The sequence below is a fragment of the Lampetra fluviatilis genome, chromosome 25 (genome assembly GCF_964198595.1).
Source record: "Lampetra fluviatilis chromosome 25, kcLamFluv1.1, whole genome shotgun sequence".
Taxonomy (NCBI): domain Eukaryota; kingdom Metazoa; phylum Chordata; class Hyperoartia; order Petromyzontiformes; family Petromyzontidae; genus Lampetra; species Lampetra fluviatilis.
This window is the reverse complement of record NC_136299.1, coordinates 10,168,630-10,190,425: the sequence shown is the minus strand read 5'-3', so window position 1 is coordinate 10,190,425 and position 21,796 is coordinate 10,168,630. Positions and strand designations below refer to the sequence as shown.

Genomic DNA, 21,796 nt, shown 5'->3' with positions numbered 1-21,796 from the left:
ATACCACTATCAACAACACATGCACCACCACGAGCACTCACTACCAACACCACCACCATCATCAACAACAGCAGCAACTGGGCGTAACAATGATAGCACCACCAACATTAATACCATCATCACCACCATCAAATGAACAGCACCACCACCACCACCACTTACAATTCTGGCTCTGAACAAGACAACCACAAAAGCCACCAGCAACACCTACGATGCCACAACCATCACCCAGCAGTAGCAAGGCAACCACCACCACCACCAACAACAACAGCAGCAACAGCAACGCACCGAAACGCGTGCGCTGTGTCTGCTGTGTCCGCTGCTGCTGCTGCTGTACCCGAGGAACGCCGCGCATCGAAGTCTTTGGAGCGGCCCACGGTCTCACTCCCTCCTGTGGGGTGAGGGCGCAGGGTGGGGGGGGCGGGGTGGGGGGCACGAGAGAGCGAGTGTGGGTGGGTGGGAGAGGGGCAGGAGAGAGCGAGTGTGGGTGGGTGGGAGAGGGGCAGGAGAGAGCGAGTGTGGATGGGTGGGAGAGGGGCAGGAGAGAGCGAGTGTGGATGGGTGGGAGGAACGGATGGGGAAGAGAGAGAGGGAGGAGACGGGGGGGGGAGATGATTGACGGATGAGAGTGGGAGAGAGGGAGGGAGGAGGAAGGAGGGAGGGAGTGACAGAGTGTGGAAGGGAGAGAGGAATGGGGGGGAGAGGATATCGAGGGGTGGTGAGTGATGGAGCGAGGAAGGGGGAGAGGGAGTGACGGAGTATGAGAGTGAGGGAGAGAGAGAGAGTCCGACGCGTGAGAGACGGGGAGGAGCCGGGAAGATGGAGGAGGAGGAGGTTGTTAGTGTGGAGTTACGGCTGGGATGATGCAGGGGAGGAAAGGGGGGGGGTGCAGTGTTTGGTGTTGACGGACGGACTGTTAGCTACAGCAGCAAAGGGGGGGAGGTGCATGGGTGGCGTGGGTAGCCGGGTGGGTGGGAGTGTGAGTGGGTAGGTGGTGCTGGTGGTGGTAGGAGGAGGAGGAGAGAGGCGGTTTCCACTTCGGCGTATAAACCGCGAATATTGCGCAGCGAGGTTGAGTGAGCGGAGTTCGTTCAGGAGCTGCTCGCGCGAGACCCGAGGAGTGGTCTCCCTCCGCTCAGCGTTGCGCAAACTTTGAATTCGCGTCGTCTCACTGCCCCACACGCGCGAAGGGTTCCCCCTGCAGAGGCCACGCAGGCTTGTCGATTTGGTGAGCGAGTGCGGTGCGGTTTAGTGAGCACCGCGCACAGACGGAGGAAGAACGCCGGAGCACCCCAAGCACCAACCCCACCCCCCACTCCACCCTCCGGCCCCGCACAGCTCAACACACGCTCTGCGTCGAGGGGCAGGTGCTGCTCGCCAGTGAGCCGCCGACACCGTCCCCGCGCTCGCGAACAACGCGCGCGCGCACGTGCAGACGACAGCGCGCGCGCGGGCGGGCGCACACAGCATGTCCATGCTGCCCACGTTCGGCTTCACGCAGGAGCAGGTGGCGTGCGTGTGCGAGGTGCTGCAGCAGGGAGGCAACATCGAACGCCTGGGCCGCTTCCTGTGGTCGCTGCCCGCGTGCGAGCACCTGCACAAGAACGAGAGCGTGCTCAAGGCGAAGGCCGTGGTGGCCTTCCACCGGAGCAACTTCCGCGAACTCTACAAGACGCTGGAGAGCCACCAGTTCTCGCCGCACAACCACCCCAAGCTGCAGCAGCTGTGGCTCAAGGCACACTACATGGAGGCGGAGAAGCTGCGCGGGAGGCCTCTGGGCGCCGTGGGCAAGTACCGGGTGCGGCGCAAGTTCCCGCTGCCGAGGACCATCTGGGACGGCGAGGAGACGAGCTACTGCTTCAAGGAGAAGTCGCGGAGCATCCTGCGCGAGTGGTACACGCACAACCCGTACCCGTCCCCGCGCGAGAAGCGCGAGTTGGCCGAGGCGACGGGGTTGACCACGACGCAGGTCAGCAACTGGTTCAAGAACCGGCGACAGCGCGACCGCGCCGCGGAGGCCAAGGAGCGATACGGGTGAGGGCGGGTGGTCACGTGGTCACGGTGGTGGTGGTGCTAGTCGCAGTGGCGGTGCGTCAAAGTAGTGGGTGATGGTGATAGCTGGTGGTGGTGCTGGTGGTCACAGTGGTGGATGATAATGATAATAGTTGTGGTGGTTGGTAGTCACAGTCGTGGTGGTGTTGGCTATGACAGTTGTGGTGGTGGTGGTGTTGGTGACAATGACAGTGATGGTGCAGGTGGTGGTGATATAATGATGACAGTGGTGGTGACGACGTTGGCAGTAGTGGCGGTGGTGATGACAATGGCATTGGTGATGGTAATGACAGTGGTGGTGGTGGTTGCGGTGGTGGTAGAAACCACAATAATAATTCCCGTCATACGGGAAAGCCTCGCAGAGTCTCATGACATTCTTTCCAGGGAATCCTGCGTTGAACCGATTGGCCAATTTAAGTATTGGGCTGCTTGGCTTCGTGTAGAACGGCACCACGGATTTGCCGGTGGCAACGACGCTCGAAACTCCGCACGGACGAATTCAAGAATCCATGCCTCGGTGGTAGTTGAACACAGTATTGAAACTTGACATTGCCGATGTGTGGAGGAGCGGTAGTGCGCTACGAACCCGGAGACTCGAGCTCGATTCCTGCTCACGGCCAACACCGGTGACGATTATCTGAACCGCTCCTTGTCCTCCCCTTGGTCGACTCAGCCTCAAATGAGTACCTGGTGCGGTGTGAAAAAACATTGCCACTCGGCGGCCGGGCGTGGTGCTGGCCACACACCCCCTCGTGTGCCGTTCCGGCCTTCATAGGTACTCGCTAACAGCACTTGCCCCTACAGTCTGTTAAGGCTATACGGGGGGGGGGGGGTCCTTGTCTTTGCGTGTGCATATCTGATTGTGTCTATATTCATGTGTATGTCTGGGTGTCTGTGTGTGTGTTTGTATTCATGTGCGTGTGTTTACATATAAGCGTTGTGTGTCTGCGTGACTGTGTGTGTGTCCATCCGTTGGTTTGTCCAAGTCCTGTAACAACGTCTGCTCGCACACACATAACCGAATAGTGTCAAATATACGTATAATTCTCAAGTTGACTTGAAGATTAAATTACCTGGTTGATTATTGTCCATTTAAAAACATTTAAAGAGACAAACTGAAAATAGCATCGCAACGCAGCGGCGTGAATTCCACACGAATGGAAACGTGAATCGCTTCGCAGATGCTGACTCTTCTCAATTAGAATCGATTTCGTGTATTCCTTCACGACAGCCAAAAGGCACGTGGCGGATATAATCTAGCTTAAAAAAATGACAACAACACGTTTTAATATACCTAGCGAATGAATACAAATATATATTTTAATGCATCGAAGTTACGTGCGTGTGTTAATGTTAATGTGCACGCGAACACATTAAGCGCAATAGCATGTTAAGGCTATACGTTGGGTCTTCGTGTGTCTAATTGTGTCTATACTTGTGCGTGTGTGTCTCTGCGTAATCTGTCTTTGTGAAGAACACACACAACGCACAATGTGCTCGTCAATAAAACGCAGCCTGGCTCTACACGTGGATGATTGAAGGAGCTCGGTTTAGCAATAACCTAGTTAGCTGCGTGCAAAATACAGCGCGTGGCGAGGCCAGGATAATCTACAAAGATCCCCCCGTATAGCCTTAACAGACTGTAGGGGCAAGTGCTGCTGTTAGCGAGCACCTACGAACGGTACACGAGGGGGTGGGTGGCCAGCACCACGCCCGACCGCCTTTGTCTCCCCAGTGGCGATGTTTACACACCGCACCAGGTACTCATTTGAGGCTGAGTCGACCGAGGGGAGGTCCAGGACCGGTTCAGATAATCGTCACTGGTGTTGGCCGTGAGCGGGCATCAAACCCGGGTCGCCAGGTTCGTAGCGCAGCGCGCTAACCGCTACACTTCCGCTCCGGATAATCTACACACACATATATACACACACATACACACACACATACACACATATACACACACATACATACACACATCTACACACACATACATACACACACATATACACACACATACATACACACATCTACACACACATACATACACACACATATACACATACACACAGATACACATACACACACACATATACACACATATACACACACGTATACATGCACACGTATACACACATATACACACACATATACACATACACACACATACACACACATACATACACATACATACACACATATACACATACACACACACACATACACACATACACACACATATACACACACATACACACACATACATACACACATATACACACACATACACACACATACATACACACATATACACACACATACACACATACACACACATATACACACACATACACACACATACATACACACATATACACACACATACACACACATACATACACACATATACACACACATACACACATACACACACATATACACACACATACACACACATACATACACACATATACACACACATATACACATACATACACACATACACACACATACATACACACATACACACATACACACACATACACACACATACATACAAAGACAAAGACAAAGATCCCCTGTATAGCCTTAACAGACTGTAGGGGCAAGTGCTGTTAGCGAGCACCTATGAAGGCCGAAACGGTACACGAGGGGGTGGGTGGCCAGCACCACGCCCGACCGCCTTTGTCTCCCTAGAGGCGATGATTACACACCGCACCAGGTACTCATTTGAGGCTGAGTCGACACATACATACACACATACACACACATACATACACACATACACACACACGTATACATAGAAAGGCAGTGTTGTGTGTGTTGTGTGTGTGTGCGTACTGCGAATTTAACCAAGCTACATATGTATAGATTATACCGATATATGTTTTTATATGCTTTGAGATTAATGTTATCTCGTTACAATTATATATGTATCTTGAACTTCTTTCGCACCGTACGTAGCCAACCGTGTTAATCATAACAGCAGCAGACACGTACTGCTATGCGAGTGAATACACCAGTCATACTAAAATCATTGTATTCATTATACATTATATTATGCTATACATGATACACGATCATAAACAATCGTGAATCGTATATAATGTATCTTTACAATACACAATGTATACATTGACGTGAGCGCATCATTATTATATCGTATAAGCGTGTGTATAAGTATGCCAGTAGCATTATGAACTATTATTCTAAGCGTGCGTCTAATTTTTCCTATAGCGATATGTGTACACACGCGTATATGTATCGGCTACACATGTATGTATGTCTGTATGTACGCGTGTTCAACTTTTTTCGCACCGTACGTAACCGACCGTGCTTAATCGGCGGTGCGGCACCCGTGCAGCAATTCCATGAACCCCAATTCCCTGCGTTCGATTCCCGGCCGCGGCTAGCATCAGTGGCGACTGATACCTGAACAGGTCCTGGGCACGCTTTCTTCACCAACTTGTGTTGACCAGCGTGGTGAAGTATGATTAAAATAAGCAAAAACCTTCCCGTGACCAACAGAGAATGGGGGAGGCATTCATCCGACAGTGGATTAACCGAGGGTTGAAACTGCGTAATACGTTGCATACGTTACATGCCCGTCAATACACGCGTGTGTAATGTACATATGTAAACGTGTGATGTGCTATATGTGTGCATCTGAGATTTATTAGTAATGTGTTTCTACGGGCAAGCTTAACACTGGCACAGGCTTCCCTCGCTTTACGCGGGTTCGGTTTGTGCGATTTCGTGTAGATGTCACGAACCTATTTCTACTCAAAATTCGCTATATGCGGTTTTAATTCACTCATATGCGGTGATGCCGTCGGACGTGGGACAACATCGTTTGTGGTGTATGTGTACTGTGTGTGTAGTGTGTGTGTAGTGTGTATATGGTGTGTACTATGTATACTGTGTGTGTACTGTGTGTACTGTGTGTACTGTGTATTGTGTGTGTACTGTGTGTGTACTGTGTGTGTGTGTACTGTGTCCTGTGTGTGTCCTGTGTATACTGTGTATTCTGTGTGTACACTGTGTGTACTGTGTGTACTGTGTGTGTAGTGTGTGCGTACTGTGTATACTGTGCGTGTAGTGTGTACTGTGTGTGTACTGTGTATACTGTGTGTGTACTGTGTATACTGTGTGTGTGTACTGTGTGTATACTGTGTGTACTGTGCGTGTAGTGTGTACTGTGTATACTGTGTGTAGTGTGTACTGTGTGTCTACTGTGTGTGTACTGTGTGTGTGTAATGTGTGTGTACTGTGTGTGTACTGTGTGTGTGTGTAGTGTGTGTACTGTGTGTGTACTGTGTGTGTGTACTGTGCGTGCACTGTGTACTGTGTGTGTATACTGTGTGTGTATACTGTGTGTAATGTGTGTATACTGTGTGTGTACTGTGTGTACTGTGTGTGTACTGTGTGTACTGTGTGTGTGTACTGTGTGTGTACTGTGTGTGTGTACTGTGTGTGTACTGTGTGTACTGTGTGTGTACTGTGTGTACACTGTGTGTACTGTGTGTGTGCACTGTGTGTGTGTACTGTGTGTACTGTGTGTGTACTGTGTGTGTGTACTGTGTGTACTGTGTGTGTACTGTGTGTGTATTGTGTACTGTGTGTACTGTGTTTGTGTAATGTGTGTACTGTGTGTACTGTGTGTGTACTGTGTGTACTGTGTGTGTACTGTGTGCGCTACTCGGCAAGGCAGCTGTCTCCGCGCGCGGTGCATTGTGGGTTGGGTGACCGTGCGTGCGGTCCACGCTGCGCGGTTTCACCTTTTAAATTTTGGAACGCATCTACTACCACTACTACGTCTACCGCGTAAAGCGAGGGGAAACCAGTTTATTTACAATTAAATTTTGAGAAAATATCTCGAAATGTCGCAGTGAATAACCTCGGTGGAGGCGTGTTCTCCTTTGCCTAACCCCCCTTCTAATGCCCTTGATGAATATGACATGTTTCATACAGGCTCGACTCATTTATTATACGTAATATATAGTTCATCAAACTAGTGTGCATCTTTGTTAAACAAATGATATCTGATGATGATGCTGCTGCTTTGGCAGATATGCACAAGTACAATTAACAGCAACACAAATCTCAACACATTCGTCAATAACAGTGTCTCCAAAATAATAATAAATATAATAGGCGACGTTTCGGACAATGGCTCTTCCCCATATGACATGACATATCTTCGTTCTTTTGAGTCATGCGGGTCTCTATCCAATGTGATGTACGTGTGCAATGTCTACTGAACAGCTGTGAAAAGGGCCTTTGTAGCTCATCGGATTCCTCCGGTATTAATACATATTCTGATGATGGTATAATCACCGGTCCTGCCTCTGCGCGGAAACCGAAAAGTCACATTCGTACACAAAAACCACAATCACCTCGCTGATCTCGTCAAGGAACATGTACCATCACACGAACGCCGATTATCCTCGCAGCAGCAGCCACGGATTTTGGCTGGCCATTGAACAAAGACGCTCACTGCATCGCGCACTTTCGGATGCGCTTCTGCGGCCGTCTGGAACGCTCTTCTACCAGATGTTAGGAATCCACTGGGAGCTTGACTCTTTTAAATCGAGATTGAAAACTGATTTCTTTCAAACTGCTTTTTTGTATTTAGTTTATTGTCCTTCTCCTGCACCTCCGATTAGCACGGTTGGCTAACGTACGGTGCGAAAGAAGTTCAACATACACACATAAACATTACAATGGCCCTGCTTACAACGTGCTCAGTACACGTTCACCATCATAGACTACGATCCCCCGTGTAGCCTTTACCACACTGTAGGGGAATATAAATTTCGATTTGAAGCTTTCGTGACTGCAGGGATTCATCTTCTTGGTTCTTTCGGTAAAGTCACGTAGAAGGGAAGTAATAAAATAATAAAAATAAAACATGATAAAATAATTCTCACGACGTTTCGGCCACAACGCAAGCAGCTGTCCTCAGGTGAAGACCAGGTCTGTCGGGGAGACAGCGTCAGACGCTGTCTCCCCGACGAAACGTCGTGAGAATTGTTGTGGCCGAAACGTCGTGATAATTATTTTATTATGTTTTATTTTTATTATTTTTATTATTTTATTACTTCCCTTCTACGTGACTTTACCGAAAGAACCAAGAAGATGTGGGGGAATAGGCGCTTTGAGCGAACACCACACGCACAGCGAGCACCGATGAAGACCCCGGTACTGCGCACGAGGGAAGGGGTTTGGCCATAGCACCACGCTGGGCCGCCTTTGTATCCCCGCTGCTGATGCTTAGACGCCGCACCAGGCGGCATGCATTTAGTGCTGAGATGATCTCGGGAAGACGAGGCCCAGAACGGGTTCTGACATTCGCCACTCATGGTGGTGGCTGTGGCCAGGAATCGCATTGACTTCGCTGGAGTTGAATTGCAGTGCGCTAACCATTACGCCACCGCTCCACCCGAACATTTAACAATATCAATGTATCGATACACACGCCGATTGTATTATCGACTGCGAGTGAAGAGGCAGTCGAGTACATTCCACTGGACCCCTGTACTTGTATTGTTATACACTCATAGAAAATACGGCCGTGAGCGAATGAGTGAGTGGACGTGATTTGCTTTGATGTTCTCGAAGGGCTGGACACATAATACGTACAGACGGATCGGCACTGAGCGTTGCATACAATAAGTAGATACGGTATTTGAAAAGGGCTAGAAAGCTGAAATTTGGCACAGACATAGTGGAGTCTGCGCTTATATAACCGGAAAATTCCTATAAAAAACACATCATGGAATGTGGATGCCCCCCCTCTCCCCCCCCCCCCCCCCCCGTTCCTTCTCCGAATAATCTACAACGGGAATTACATTGCGAACGGCGATGATTTGTTAAAGTCGTGAGGCCGGGTCAGTCTAAACCTCGACGAAGCGTTCACGTCTCGAGACGAACACAAGTAACTCGCAATCACGATGCCCCATCACCACCACCACCACCATCATCATCAAAGACCCGGCGAGGAATTGCTTTCTCATTGAGTGTGACGGGGAAGCCGATAAAAAGCGGGCGATTAATCACGACCGTGATATCGTCCCCATCATCAGTCGTGAGCCCCCTACCCCCCGCCCCCTAACGCGTCGTCGCAATCCCACGCGGTTTTTGCGAGGGATGCAACAATCCATGCGGCTCCTGTTTTCATCGCTCCATCGCCGCCGTGCCATTATTACTCTCAGGCGTGTCCCCCCCCCGCGCTCCCACCCTCCTTTGGCTGACATTCCGTTGCTCGTCTCGCCCACCGGAACACCACCAGAACCCCGCCACGTGTCTCAGCGCACAATCAAAGAGCATCCCGCCGAAGGGTCGACCCAGCTCATCATCCCTTTAAGGGGTCGATAAAGCACGTACCACGTTGTGGGACGCCAATAGCGAAATGTTGTGATGGGTAGACTCGTCCCCGCCATAGGAACGTGTACATTCCACCATCGGCTAAAGGGCAGCGAACAGATATGAACTCAGCTCGTTTGACCAGCGTTGTAAATGATCTAGAGTTCCCTCCGCAAGCAATTTATATACTGTATGTACATTTATACATTCAGTCGAGGATCGTAGATACTGTATGTATATTGGACTTCTTTCGCACCGTACGTGAGGTGCGGGTGCAGGACAACAAACTAAACACAAAAAGCAGTTTTAAAGAAATTACTTTTCAATCTAAATTATTTAAAAGTGCATAGCTTCAGTGGCTTCCGAATATCGGAAGGAAAAGCGCGTTCCAGACGGCCGCAGAAGCGCATCCGACAGCGCGCGATGCAGTGCCCGTCTGTATGCTACGTAGCCCGACCATCTGCATTCACGCATTATCGAAAGATATTGGACTTATATCCAAACGGAAGCTCCTGGCCTCCAGATGTGATAAATGGAAATTCAAATGACGAGCTGTGCGTGTTTGGGGGCGGGGGGCGTGATTTTTGTAAATTTAGTTTGTCATCCAAATTTTAGAGAGAGAAAGAGATGGAAAAATTTTTTCGAAAAAAATAAAAATTAAACATTTCGCGAACGCAAAAGCGACCGAGAGATTCTGCTGCTGGTGGCGTTCGCGACGAGGCTTCGCCACCGCCGCGCGAATGATCCTCGGGGATGGTCAAGTCGCCATCCGATTACCTACAACCACGACAAGACGTATCGAGCATTGACAACCCACGATTCTCGAAACCCCGGGTCGCTCCGACACATCCGCGCCTCCGATTAGCGCGGTTGGCTTCGTGCGACGCGAAAGAAGTTCAACTTATATAAACGTGCATTGCCCAAGGCACACCAAATCACCTTTAGGATGCATGCAGATTCACTGCAAATCAGAATATGTCTTTATACTGGAGGAATCGGTTGAGCTATGAAGCTATTTCTCACAGATGTCCAATGCAAATGCTAATACAGAAGTCACAAGCCAAAATTCAGGAAATCAGAGGAAGGACCGTTGCCTGAAACGTCGGTTATTATTTTTTATGTCAAGACAGTTTTTGATGAATGTGTTGAGTAACTCCCACGAGTAACGAGGAGGAATTTCCCGATCCGAGTTGCACGTCTGCCTTGCTTCGAGTGGGTACAAATATCACAGAGTGCGTCACGATGTGAATGTGCGTCTGTGTGTGTGTGAGTGTGCGGGGAGCGGTGGTGCAGCGGTTAGCGCGCTGGTGACAATTATCTGAACCGGTCCCGGGCCTCCCCCCCCCCTAGGTCGACTCAGCCTCAAGTGAGTACCTGCTGCGGTGTGCTAACCATCGCTACTAGGGGAGACACGTGTCGCTCTGGGCCTTCATAGGGTTGCTACTCGCTAACAGCACTTGCCCTAAAACTCCAGTTAAGGCTATACTGGGTATCTTTGTCTTTGCCTTGTGAAGCTATAATTATGACAGCGTGTCCGGTGTGAGTCACGAGATGCATTACCGACTCCTCCCATCGCTGGCTGTCTCCTCGGCGCGTCCGTTGGTGGCCCCCGTCTCTCCACACATATCACTCACGGCTGGTGACTCCCGATTAGTACGGGGTTGGCTGCGTACGGTGCGAAAGAAGTTCGACGTACGTCATCCTCGCGACACGAATACGCAGGCGACAGGGCCTCGTCTCTCCTCCTCCTCCTCCTGCTTCACGTATCTGTCTCTAAACAAGGATGTGAAGATTGGTACACCCCGGCCTTCTGCGAGTGCATAATTTTAGCAGCTTTGGTTCAGTTCAAGCAAATCTCTGGGGGGCCGGTGTCGGGTCCGTGTGGTTCGTGACGATGGCTCTGTGTAGATGGGAGTGCTGCAAATTGATGCGGAGGGTGAGATCATGTGGAGGGTGCGCGACGTCCATTCGCGGTCGTCGTTTCGACTCGTCCGCAGCAACGCAGAATGCGCTGTGCGTAATCTACCGCTGACCATGATCGATCCCCTGCTGAATGAAGGCCTCCCCACCGGGGCGTTGCCGTCCCTCGAGATCACGCGATGCGACGATTCATCCGAGCCGTGAACAATCCCCGTCTCAACACAACTCCCTCGATGATCGTTATAATCAAAGCGAACTCCACGCGGTCGTCAGTGACACTGCGGCATTTAAAAAGAGAGAGGTAAATAAGTAAATAAGTTGGCGACGTTTCGGGCAATGGCAGGCAGTTGAGTTTGGTTAGGGTCCATCGATTAATCAATTTCAAAGTCGATGTTTAAGCCCATGACTTGCGCAGCTTTGCTCGTACCGCACTGGCTAAAGCGATGATGAGCGAGGCAGTGCCGCATGGCGTAGCTCTCAAATGTGTGTAGGCGGTGCAACTGCACAAGGGGAGGGTGGGTGGGTGGGTGGGTGGGGGGGTCACGTCCCTCGGGCCACAAAGACAACGAGCCCCATTGAGTTGCCTGCAACCAGGGCCCGTGCGAGCCACCGCTACGCCACTGGGAGGTGGTGTGGTGGCCGGGCACGTTGGTGGTGGTGGGAGGGTCAAGTGCCGTCCGTGTGGGTTCGAGATGGCTATCAACTCCCCGCGCACGGCGACGGATGAAGGACGAAGCGTGGAGGAGATCAACAGCAGGGCTCGTGATAATTATCCGAACGGGAGGGGGTGGGGGTGGGCGATGTGCTTAACTCGCTGCCATGTGAACCCGGCCACCTGCGTTCGATCCCCAGCGACGGCTAACAACGGTGTCTTGAACCCTTGCCCACAACCCGCTTCTCCACCAGAACGACTCCCATAAACCGACACCACCTCCAACGCAACCATCAAACGTACGTGTGTTGAACTTCGTTCGCACCGTGCGTAGCCTACCGTGCTAATCGGAAACTACCAATCTCACCATCACCTACAAACAACAATCATCCCCCCTCTCCACCTATGACCTGAACATACTTTTTGGGCAAGTGCTAAACAGCGAGCACCTACGAAGGCCCGCATGGCACACGAGTGAATGAGTGGTTGGCTAAGATCACGTCCCGGTCGATTTTGCCTGCTTAGTGGCGATGCTTTTCACACATCGCACTAGGTACTCAATTGAGGGCTGAGTCGGCCTAGGGGAGGCCCACACCCGGTTCATGTAGTCTTCATTGATGTTGGTGACCCTGAACGGGAATCGAACTCGGGTCGCCGACCACGACGCGACCGCTCCCCGCGAGTGCCACCATCACCACCGCTACCAACACGCAATAAACCATCATCACAAATCAATACCACCGCTACCAACGCACAATAAACCATCATCACAAATCAATACCACCATCACCACCGCTACCAACACACAATCAAACATCATCACAAATCAATTCCACCATCATCACCGCTACCAACACACAATCAAACATCATCACAAATCAATACCACCATCACCACCGCTACCAACACACAATCAAACATCATCACAAATCAATTCCACCATCATCACCGCTACCAACGCACAATAAACCATCATCACAAATCAATACCACCATCACCACCGCTACCAACACGCAATAAACCATCATCACAGATCAATGCCACCATCACCACCGCTACCAACGCACAATCAACCACCATCACAAATCAACACCACCATCACCACCGCTACCAACGCACAATCAACCACCATCACAAATCAACACCACCATCCCCACCGCTACCAACGCGCAATAAACCATCATCACACATCAACACCACCATCACCACCGCTACCAACACGCAATAAACCATCATCACAGATCAATGCCACCATCACCACCGCTACCAACGCACAATCAACCACCATCACAAATCAACACCACCATCACCACCGCTACCAACGCACAATCAACCACCATCACAAATCAACACCACCATCCCCACCGCTACCAACGCGCAATAAACCATCATCACACATCAACACCACCATCACCACCGCTACCAACACGCAATAAACCATCATCACAGATCAATGCCACCATCACCACCGCTACCAACGCACAATCAACCACCATCACAAATCAACACCACCATCACCACCGCTACCAACGCACAATCAACCACCATCACAAATCAACACCACCATCACCACCGCTACCAACGCGCAATAAACCATCATCACACATCAATACGAGCAGCGGCGTCAGTACCCTTCCTCCCCCTGATCACCGTGACCCACCACACCGCGCACCTCCACACGAGGTTCACACAGTTCGCCCCCACCCTCCACCCACCCCCAGCTCGTCTAATTAGGTGGGGGGAGGAGGTGGTGGTGGTGGGGTGGGAGATTTCGTTTCGCGGAGTCGTGAAGTTGCCGCGGTCACTGACACCCAGAGGTGGCAGCGCGCACACAGAGTCGCCTAAAATTAGTGGACAAGCGGACAGGGCCACTGCCAGCCAGCCACCAGCAGCTCCTCACCACCGCTCACCACCGAGCCTCCCAGAAACTCACCACCACTCACCACCGAATCCCCAGATACTCACCACCACTCACCATCGAACCTCGCTGGTACTCACCACCACTCACCACCAAATCCCCAGAAACTCACCACCACTCACCACCGAGCCTCCCAGAAACTCACCACCACTCACCACCGAATCCCCAGATACTCACCACCACTCACCATCGAACCTCGCTGGTACTCACCACCACTCGCCACCGAATCCCCAGAAACTCACCACCATTCACCACCGAATCCCCAGAAACTCACCACCACTCACCACCGAATCCCCAGAAACTCACCACCACTCACCACCGAACCTCGCTCCTCACCACCGCTCACCACCGAGCCTCCCAGAAACTCACCACCGCTCACCACCGAGCCTCCCAGAAACTCACCACCACTTACCACCAAATCCCCAGATACTCACCACCACTCACCACCGAGCCCCCTGTAACTCACCACCACTCACCACCGAATAACCTGTAACTCACCACCACTCACCACCGAGCCCCCAGAAACTCACCACCGCTCACCACCGAGCCCCCAGAAACTCACCACCACTCACCACCGAATCCCCAGATACTCACCACCACTCACCACCGAACCCCCTGTAACTCACCACCACTCACCACCGAGCCTTCCAGAAACTCACCACCACTCACCACCGAGCCCCCAGAAACTCACCACCACTCACCACCGAGCCTTCCAGAAACTCACCACCACTCACCACCGAGCCCCCAGAAACTCACCACCACTCACCACCGAATCCCCAGATACTCACCACCACTCACCACCGAACCCCCTGTAACTCACCACCACTCACCACCGAACCTTCCAGAAACTCACCACCACTCACCACCGAGCCCCCAGAAACTCACCACCACTCACCACCGAGCCTTCCAGAAACTCACCACCACTCACCACCGAACCCCCTGTAACTCACCACCACTCACCACCGAGCCTTCCAGAAACTCACCACCACTCACCACCGAGCCCCCAGAAACTCACCACCACTCACCACCGAGCCCACAGCCACTCAAGAGTTGCCCATTGTGTGCTGACGTCATGGTTCAAATTTGACAAATTCAATCCCAGAAAAAGACTGGCTTGTGATTACACGCGACAGGACCCTCCTGCAAACAGCGTCATGAGACTCGGCGAGGCTTTTCTTGATAAACGAGCGAAATAATAATCAAATAATATATATTTCAAGAGTACTCGACATTGTTCGAGTAATGATTCTATTAGCAAACTTAAATCTGAGTATTAAGGAAGGATGTTTAAACTTGCTAGGTGCGATATACTGTAGTTTCATATACTGTGTGTATGTATATATGAGTAACATCAGCACTTTCTCCAACAATCTGTTAAAGGCTCCACGCGGGTCTTAGACATACATATGCGTAAGCATAGATTGATGCATATTCCAGTAAACGTACGTATTCTATATTTATTTCGTGTGTGTATGTAGAGTATATGTATGTATGTTGAACTTCTTTCGCACCGTACGTAGCAAACCATACTCATCGGAGGTGCGGGGGAAGGACAAGAACACTAAACACAAAATGATCATTATAAAATAATGAGTTTTCAATCGAGATTTAAAAGTGCACATCGCGTCCAATGGCTTCCTAATAACAGAAGGAAGAGAGCGTTCCAGACGGCCGCAGAAGCGCATCTGAAAGCGCGCGATGCGGTGACCGCCGCCTTGGTTCGATAGCCACACAAAAGTTTCTGCTGCTGCGAGGATGATGACCCGAGTTCGCGTGCTGGTGGTTTATGCTCCCTGACGAGATCAGGGAGGTGTTGTGGTTCATTTGCGGCAAGCGCTTTGTGTGTAACGAGTGCGACATTTTCAATGCAGAAAGAGCATATATGTAGAGTATTTGTGCAGCACTTGCCCCAACAATCTCTGCAGGGCTACACGGGGAACCTTTGTCTTTGTGCGCGTGAGCGCCCGCGCGAGCGTGACGAATGTTGCACCGCAGTCGGGAGGTGTGGACCATGAAAACTCGGGGGCATTTTTTAAAACTCAACATTTTAAATCCAACGACGACTTACGTTTCTTATTTTCTGAGTGTCACGTTACTTAATAAAAACCAAAATCATGCATTTACATGAATATAAGTTGAATTCATACAAATGTTCATGTTGGCCCAATTATAATAATAAAAAAATTGCGAAGTGAGTGTTTGCTTTAAGGGTGGGCAATGTTTAAAGTATATGTACAAGTTAATAGATGCATGGCTTTCGTCTTCATTAGGGGAACAATACCCATGAGTATGTGTCTTTATATATTTTATATATACGTATGCCAATGCGTGTGTGTGTGTTCGGAGCGGTGGCGCAGTAGTTAGCGCACTGCGCTACGAATTCGGCGAACCGAGATCGATTTCCGCGCGCACGATCAGTGGCGAATATTTGAACCGGTCCAGAGGCCTCCCCTAGGTCGACTCAACCTTAATTTAGTATCGGTTATGCTTTATGTAAACATCAGCACGGCAACTCGTTGTGCCCTGTCGGCCTTCATAGGCGCTGGTAAACAACACTTGCCCCCAACAGTTGCATAAGGCTATACGGAACGGTGGAATCTTTGTCTTTGCATAGACATACGCACAGTTACAAACACACCCTACATTACTCCGTGCATTTATCTGATGCCACGTTTGTTGGAATTCATCTGATGCTATTTGAACGTGCAACGGTTATAGCCGCATGTGCACGGGGGAGCGGTGGCGCATTGGTTGGCGCACTGCGCTATCAAACCCGGCGTCCCGAGTTAAATTTACCCGTCACTGCACTCGTGGGTGGCGAGTGACACCTTGAACCGGCGCTGGGTTTGTTCCCCAATACCCTGAGCTGACCAGCGTGGTGAAGTATGTTTCGAGTAAACCCCGCGATCGACAGGAAGGCCTGCGGAAGGCATTCATCCAGCAGTGGATTGAAAACGGGCTCCTGCACAATTGCGTTTACAAGTCGATTTTGGGGGGGGGGGGTTAGGTCAACGTATCATATGTCATTTACATTGAACAGTCGTACGGTATTTATGTAGTTTTAATTTATTTATACAGCCTACAATATCGTCTTTATACCCCGTAAATTATTCACGAGCAGAGTGTGCGCGCGTGTATTTACACGCGTACACGTGTCGCGGTATTGTATTACACACCCTGACCAGTGTGCAATATATAGACACGTACACACGCACACATCCAAATACTGCCCACGCAGAGACAAGCAGGCAAAGACAAGGATCCCCCGTGTAGCCTTTAACAGACTGTTGGGGCAAGTGCTGTTCGCGAGCACCTATGAAGGCCGGCACGGCACACGAGGGGGTGGGTGGCCAGCACCACTCTCCACGCACACAAAGGCAAATATCACCCGTATAGCCTTAAAGTATTATTGGGGCAAGTGCTGTTCGCGAGCACCTATGAAGGCCGGCACGGCGCACGAGGGGGTGGGTGGCCAGCACCACTCTCCACGCACACAAAGGCAAAGATCACCCGTATAGCCTTACGAGACTCTTGGGGCAAGTGCTGTTCGCGAGCACCTATGAAGGCTGGAACATGCACACGAGGGGGTGGGTGGCCAGCCGCACCACGCCCGGCCGATGTTGTCGCCCGACGTTTACACACCGCACCGGGTACTCATTTGAGGCTGAGTCGACCTAGGGGGAGGCCCACAACCGGTCCAGATAATCGTCACCGGTATTGGCCGTGAGCGGGAATCGAACTCGGGTCGCCGGGTTCGCAGCGCAGTGCGCTAACCGCTACGGCACCACACGTGCGGTGTTGGTATGCCCAGGATAACGTTCTTGCGTAAAAGCGGTCACTGTGCGATTTAGATTTGAAGCTTTCGTGACTGCAGGAATCCATACTCTTCTATCTACCACTGAGTGGATGTGTAAGAATAATGCTGTAGTAATAACCATCATCATCATCATACTTTGTATCTATCCGGGTAGAATCTCACCGATTATCAAGGCTCGTCAAGGAGGCGTTCTGCTACGCTGACATGTTTGGCAAGTTCCTTTTATTAAAATTTAAAAAGAGGATTTCGATTCGTGTCGCTGGTAAGCCGAGAACACGGAGGACACCTTAGGGAGGCTCACGGGAACGTGATGACGCTGCGATCCACGCCAGATGGAGCCACAAACCGTCTTGCTCTACTGCCACCCCCTGATCATCACGCAACCCCTCGATCAGCGCGTTTGGGAACTTTACCAATCTTTACGTGGTCCAGCAACCCTTGCCAACAACTCTCGCGACCTCCTCCCGACGCTCACGGGGTTCATCCCCGTGTCCGACCGGAGCCCTACAGGAACCCTTATTCGGGGTACCCCTTTCTATATACCCCCGAGCGGGTCTGGTCCCCTGACCAAACGTTCCCAGGGGTTCCTCTTTGTGTGTGTCCCCACGGGAAACCCCCCATCACCTACTTGGAACCCCTCCTCTGGGTCCCCCCCTCTCTCCCTGTGCCCCCCCCCCTACCGCGGACCCCTACTGGGACCCCTCCTCGCCCCCCCCCATTCCCCCCCGAGCGACCCCGGGCCATTGCCAATAATACCCTGACGAGACCGGGAGTCGCATTCGTCAGCCATCAATCAAGGGGGCAGCAGCAGCAGCAGCGCCGCCATCGCCGACCTAAACTTTGCTCTGCGGAATCCCGATCCGTTTCCTGTCTGCGGGGGGGGGGAGGGGGGTGCGGTGGTAGGGAGGGGGGGTAAAGGGGGGGGGGTCGTGCAGGGGTGATGGGAGGTGGTGGTGGTGGTAGTGGTGGTGGTTTAGAGGGGAAGCTGTTTCCCCGGCCACACAGCAAGGCGAGGAGGGCTGTGAGCGCGCCTGCGTTGGCGGCCAGAGGCAAGAGCTACGAACCCGGCGACCCCCAATTCGAGTCCCGCTCGCGGGCGAATGTCTGGACGGGGCATGGGCCTCTTCCCCCTAGGTCGACTCGGCCCTAAATGAGTAGTTGTTGCGGTTTGTTAAACATCAGCGCTGGATGGGGAGACAAAAGCGGCCTGGTGTGGTGCTGGCCACTCACCACATCGAGTGCCGGTCCTCAGAGCACTTTCCCCCAAGCGTCTGTTTAAAGACTATACGGGGGATCTTTGTCTTTGTGTGTCTTTGTGAGGGTGTCACGTGTGCCTGTAATTAAGATATGTATATGTGAGTATGGGCTATTATGTGTTTACGTGAGTGTGCGTGTATGTATGTATGGGATCCTTGTTTTGTTATATGTTTATGGGACGGTGTGGGTGTGTGCGGACCTTAATCGATGCTACTCGCTAACAGCACTTGCTCCAAACAGCCTGCGCAGGCTACACGGGGAAACTTTGTCATTGCACGTCGGCATCCCCATCATCAGCGAACCGAGTAATTCGCCTGCTGAATGGCTCTGTAATTGGGAACAACAACAGAGGAAGACAATATTATAACCCTATTACTCTTGCTGTTGTGGCTTGGCTCTCCATCACACCGGTTAGTGCTGTACTAGTGACGAATTGGCCACGTTCCGTTTACGTGACAAACCCTTACTAGTTGGCTGTGTCGGGTGGCGGCGGGTTTTAACGACACATTTATACATTTGCGCGATCTCACCCAAAAACCTCTATTATGGATGATATTGGTCGCACCTATAAACGTGTTAAACGCCCGTTTGTTTGGCTTATTATTTTGAAGGGCTTGACGCTAGAGCTGATAAAAAGCTGGCCGAGACGGAGAGATTTGTATGTGTGTGTATATATATGTGTGTGTGTGTATATATATGTGTATGTGTTTGGAGGGTTAGTGTAGCGGCTTGCACGCTCACGGCCAACACCAGTGACGATCATCTGAACCGGTCCTGGGCCTCTTCCCCTAGGTCGACTCAGCCTCAAATGAATACCTGGTGCGGTGTTTAAAATCATCGTCACTGGGGAGACAAAGGCGAACGGGCGTGGTGCTGGCCACCCACCCCCAGTGCGCCGTGCCCACCTTTATAGGTGCTACCCACTAACAGCACTTGCCCCAACAGTATGTTAAGGCTATACGGGGAATATTTGTCTATGTACGGCAGATGCTGGAATGAAGCACACCTTACCGCCTAAACCGCTGGATAAAGTGTGATGTGTGGACTGAGCTCTTAGAGTTTGCGGATGCCCTCTTTGCAGAGTTATATAAGCACCGTGCTCGATTAGTGTCGTCACTTTTTCCCCACTGTGGATCCAACCCGGACTGATGTCTCCGTCAGCAATGGGACTATCATAGCCGTGCAGTGTTACTGGGATACATTTCAACACGATACCAGATCTCGGGTACAAATCAATTCCTGCCACCCAACCACAGATGCCAACACCCGGACTGTCCGTTTCAAACCCGATATAGGCACATGAACTCGTTTTTATAGACCCATATTTATTGCATCATAAAAAAAAACATTTCTATTTAAATTATCTCGTTCAATCCCTGTTCCATTGGTTCGAGTTTATTCATTGGTGATGGCGGTCTGTCTGGACCCCAATGTCAGATATAGGGCGTCACTGTGGTGAGATGTTACGTACCTCGCCTGGTACACAGGAGGTCGTGAGTTCGATCCCAATCCTGACACCTGCTGTCGATTTTGAGTTTGCGTGTCTCTCTCTCCCCGTGGTCGCGTGGATTTTTTATCCTTGGTCCTCCGGATTTTCCATCCACGTTTAAAATGAACAATGCGTTCGTAGTTTTTGGCCGCTAAGACGAAATAGTTCGGTGGGCCTTACCTGGTTAAAAAAAGAAACTTCAATTTTTTTATTCAGTATTTGCTCCCATTGACTGCGATTCCGTCACCAGTCTCGCACATTGGCCAGTTTGTATGTGGCAGAAAAGCGACCTCCTTTCGACAGGTCTGGCCACCTGTTCTCCAAATTGAGAGGCAACGCCAAACGGCGAACGAGGTCTTTAACGTCGCTCCTTCGGCTAAAGACGCACCCCCCCCCCCCCATCGCCGTTCTCACGCCACAGACACTCCCTTCGCCGAACTAAACGTGGGATTGATTAATCACCCCCAGCGCGTGAATTTCCGCAGAGAAAACAACGAAAACGCCAACTCCAACACGGGCGGAGGTGGCGGCGGTGGCGGCGGCGGCGGCGTCGGTGGCGGCGGCTCCCAGCAGAACCAACTCACGTCCCCGTCTCTCAACGGTAGCAAGCACCTCCTGGCCAGCTCAGACGAGGACAAGAGCCCGGTGGGCACCCCGGACCGCGCGCACGTTTCCTCGGGCTCGTCTCACCACGCGGCCGCGGGCCCCGGTTCAATCCCCTTCCCGGGACTGAGCGGGCTGGGGGCCGCGGCGTCTCCGGCGACGGCGGCGGTTCTGCTGAGCGGCGCCGATGTCCTTCACCAGCACCACCATCACCACCAGCAGCAGCAGCAGCAGCACCACCAGCACCACCACCACCATCATCATCAGCAGCAGCAGCACAATCATCACCACCACCATCAACAGCAGCAGCAGCACCATCAGCAGCAGCATTTGCACCACGGTTTACAAGACTCTCTGTTAAGTCCAATGTCGTCTGGCATTGTTAACATCGGCTCTTAATTGATTGAGGCTGGGTCAACAGTATTGTATAAATGTACTCTTTTAAATGTGTGTCTGTGTGTGTGCGCACTCTGATGAGGTCTCTACGTCTTTCTCTCTCTCGTCTTTCATCTGTTCGCTCAGTAATCGCGTCTGTACGTGGGATCGCTTTGTCGGATTTGCTAGACTCGGGATACGCCGCTTTTCTACATCACGGCAATCGTAAAACGAGCACGTGGCGGCTCACCAGACAGAAGGTGGTGGTGGTGGTCATTGTTCGTGTTTGTACCTCTATGTTTGTGTGTCTCTCTCTCTCTCTCGTGTAGCCGTTCCGGCCTTTATAGGTGC

The 21,796-nt window shown here is 51.4% G+C and overlaps 1 protein-coding gene across 2 annotated transcripts; it reads left to right on the top strand.

The window, feature by feature from the left end:
• The first annotated feature begins 1,468 nt into the window (after positions 1-1,468).
• Positions 1,469-21,469, top strand: LOC144941907 (homeobox protein six1-like). 2 transcript variants are annotated; one of them, XM_078868410.1, is made up of 3 exons: positions 1,469-2,034; positions 20,953-21,268; positions 21,404-21,469. In XM_078868410.1, the coding sequence occupies exons 1-3, from the start codon at positions 1,469-1,471 to the stop codon at positions 21,467-21,469; spliced, it is 948 nt and encodes a 315-aa protein (XP_078724536.1). The 2 variants fall into 2 exon arrangements, with proteins under 2 accessions (XP_078724536.1, XP_078724535.1); XM_078868409.1 differs by having other exon boundaries at positions 20,953-21,469.
• Positions 21,470-21,796: the final 327 nt, after the last annotated feature.

Bases quoted from the DNA above. Each gene is read 5' to 3' on its own strand.
- LOC144941907 (XM_078868409.1), top strand. From the start codon at position 1,469: ATGTCCATGCTGCCCACGTTCGGCTTCACGCAGGAGCAGGTGGCGTGC. The intron at 2,035-20,952 runs GTGAGGGCGGGT...GAATTTCCGCAG, and splicing joins GAGGCCAAGGAGCGATACGG to AGAAAACAACGAAAACGCCA.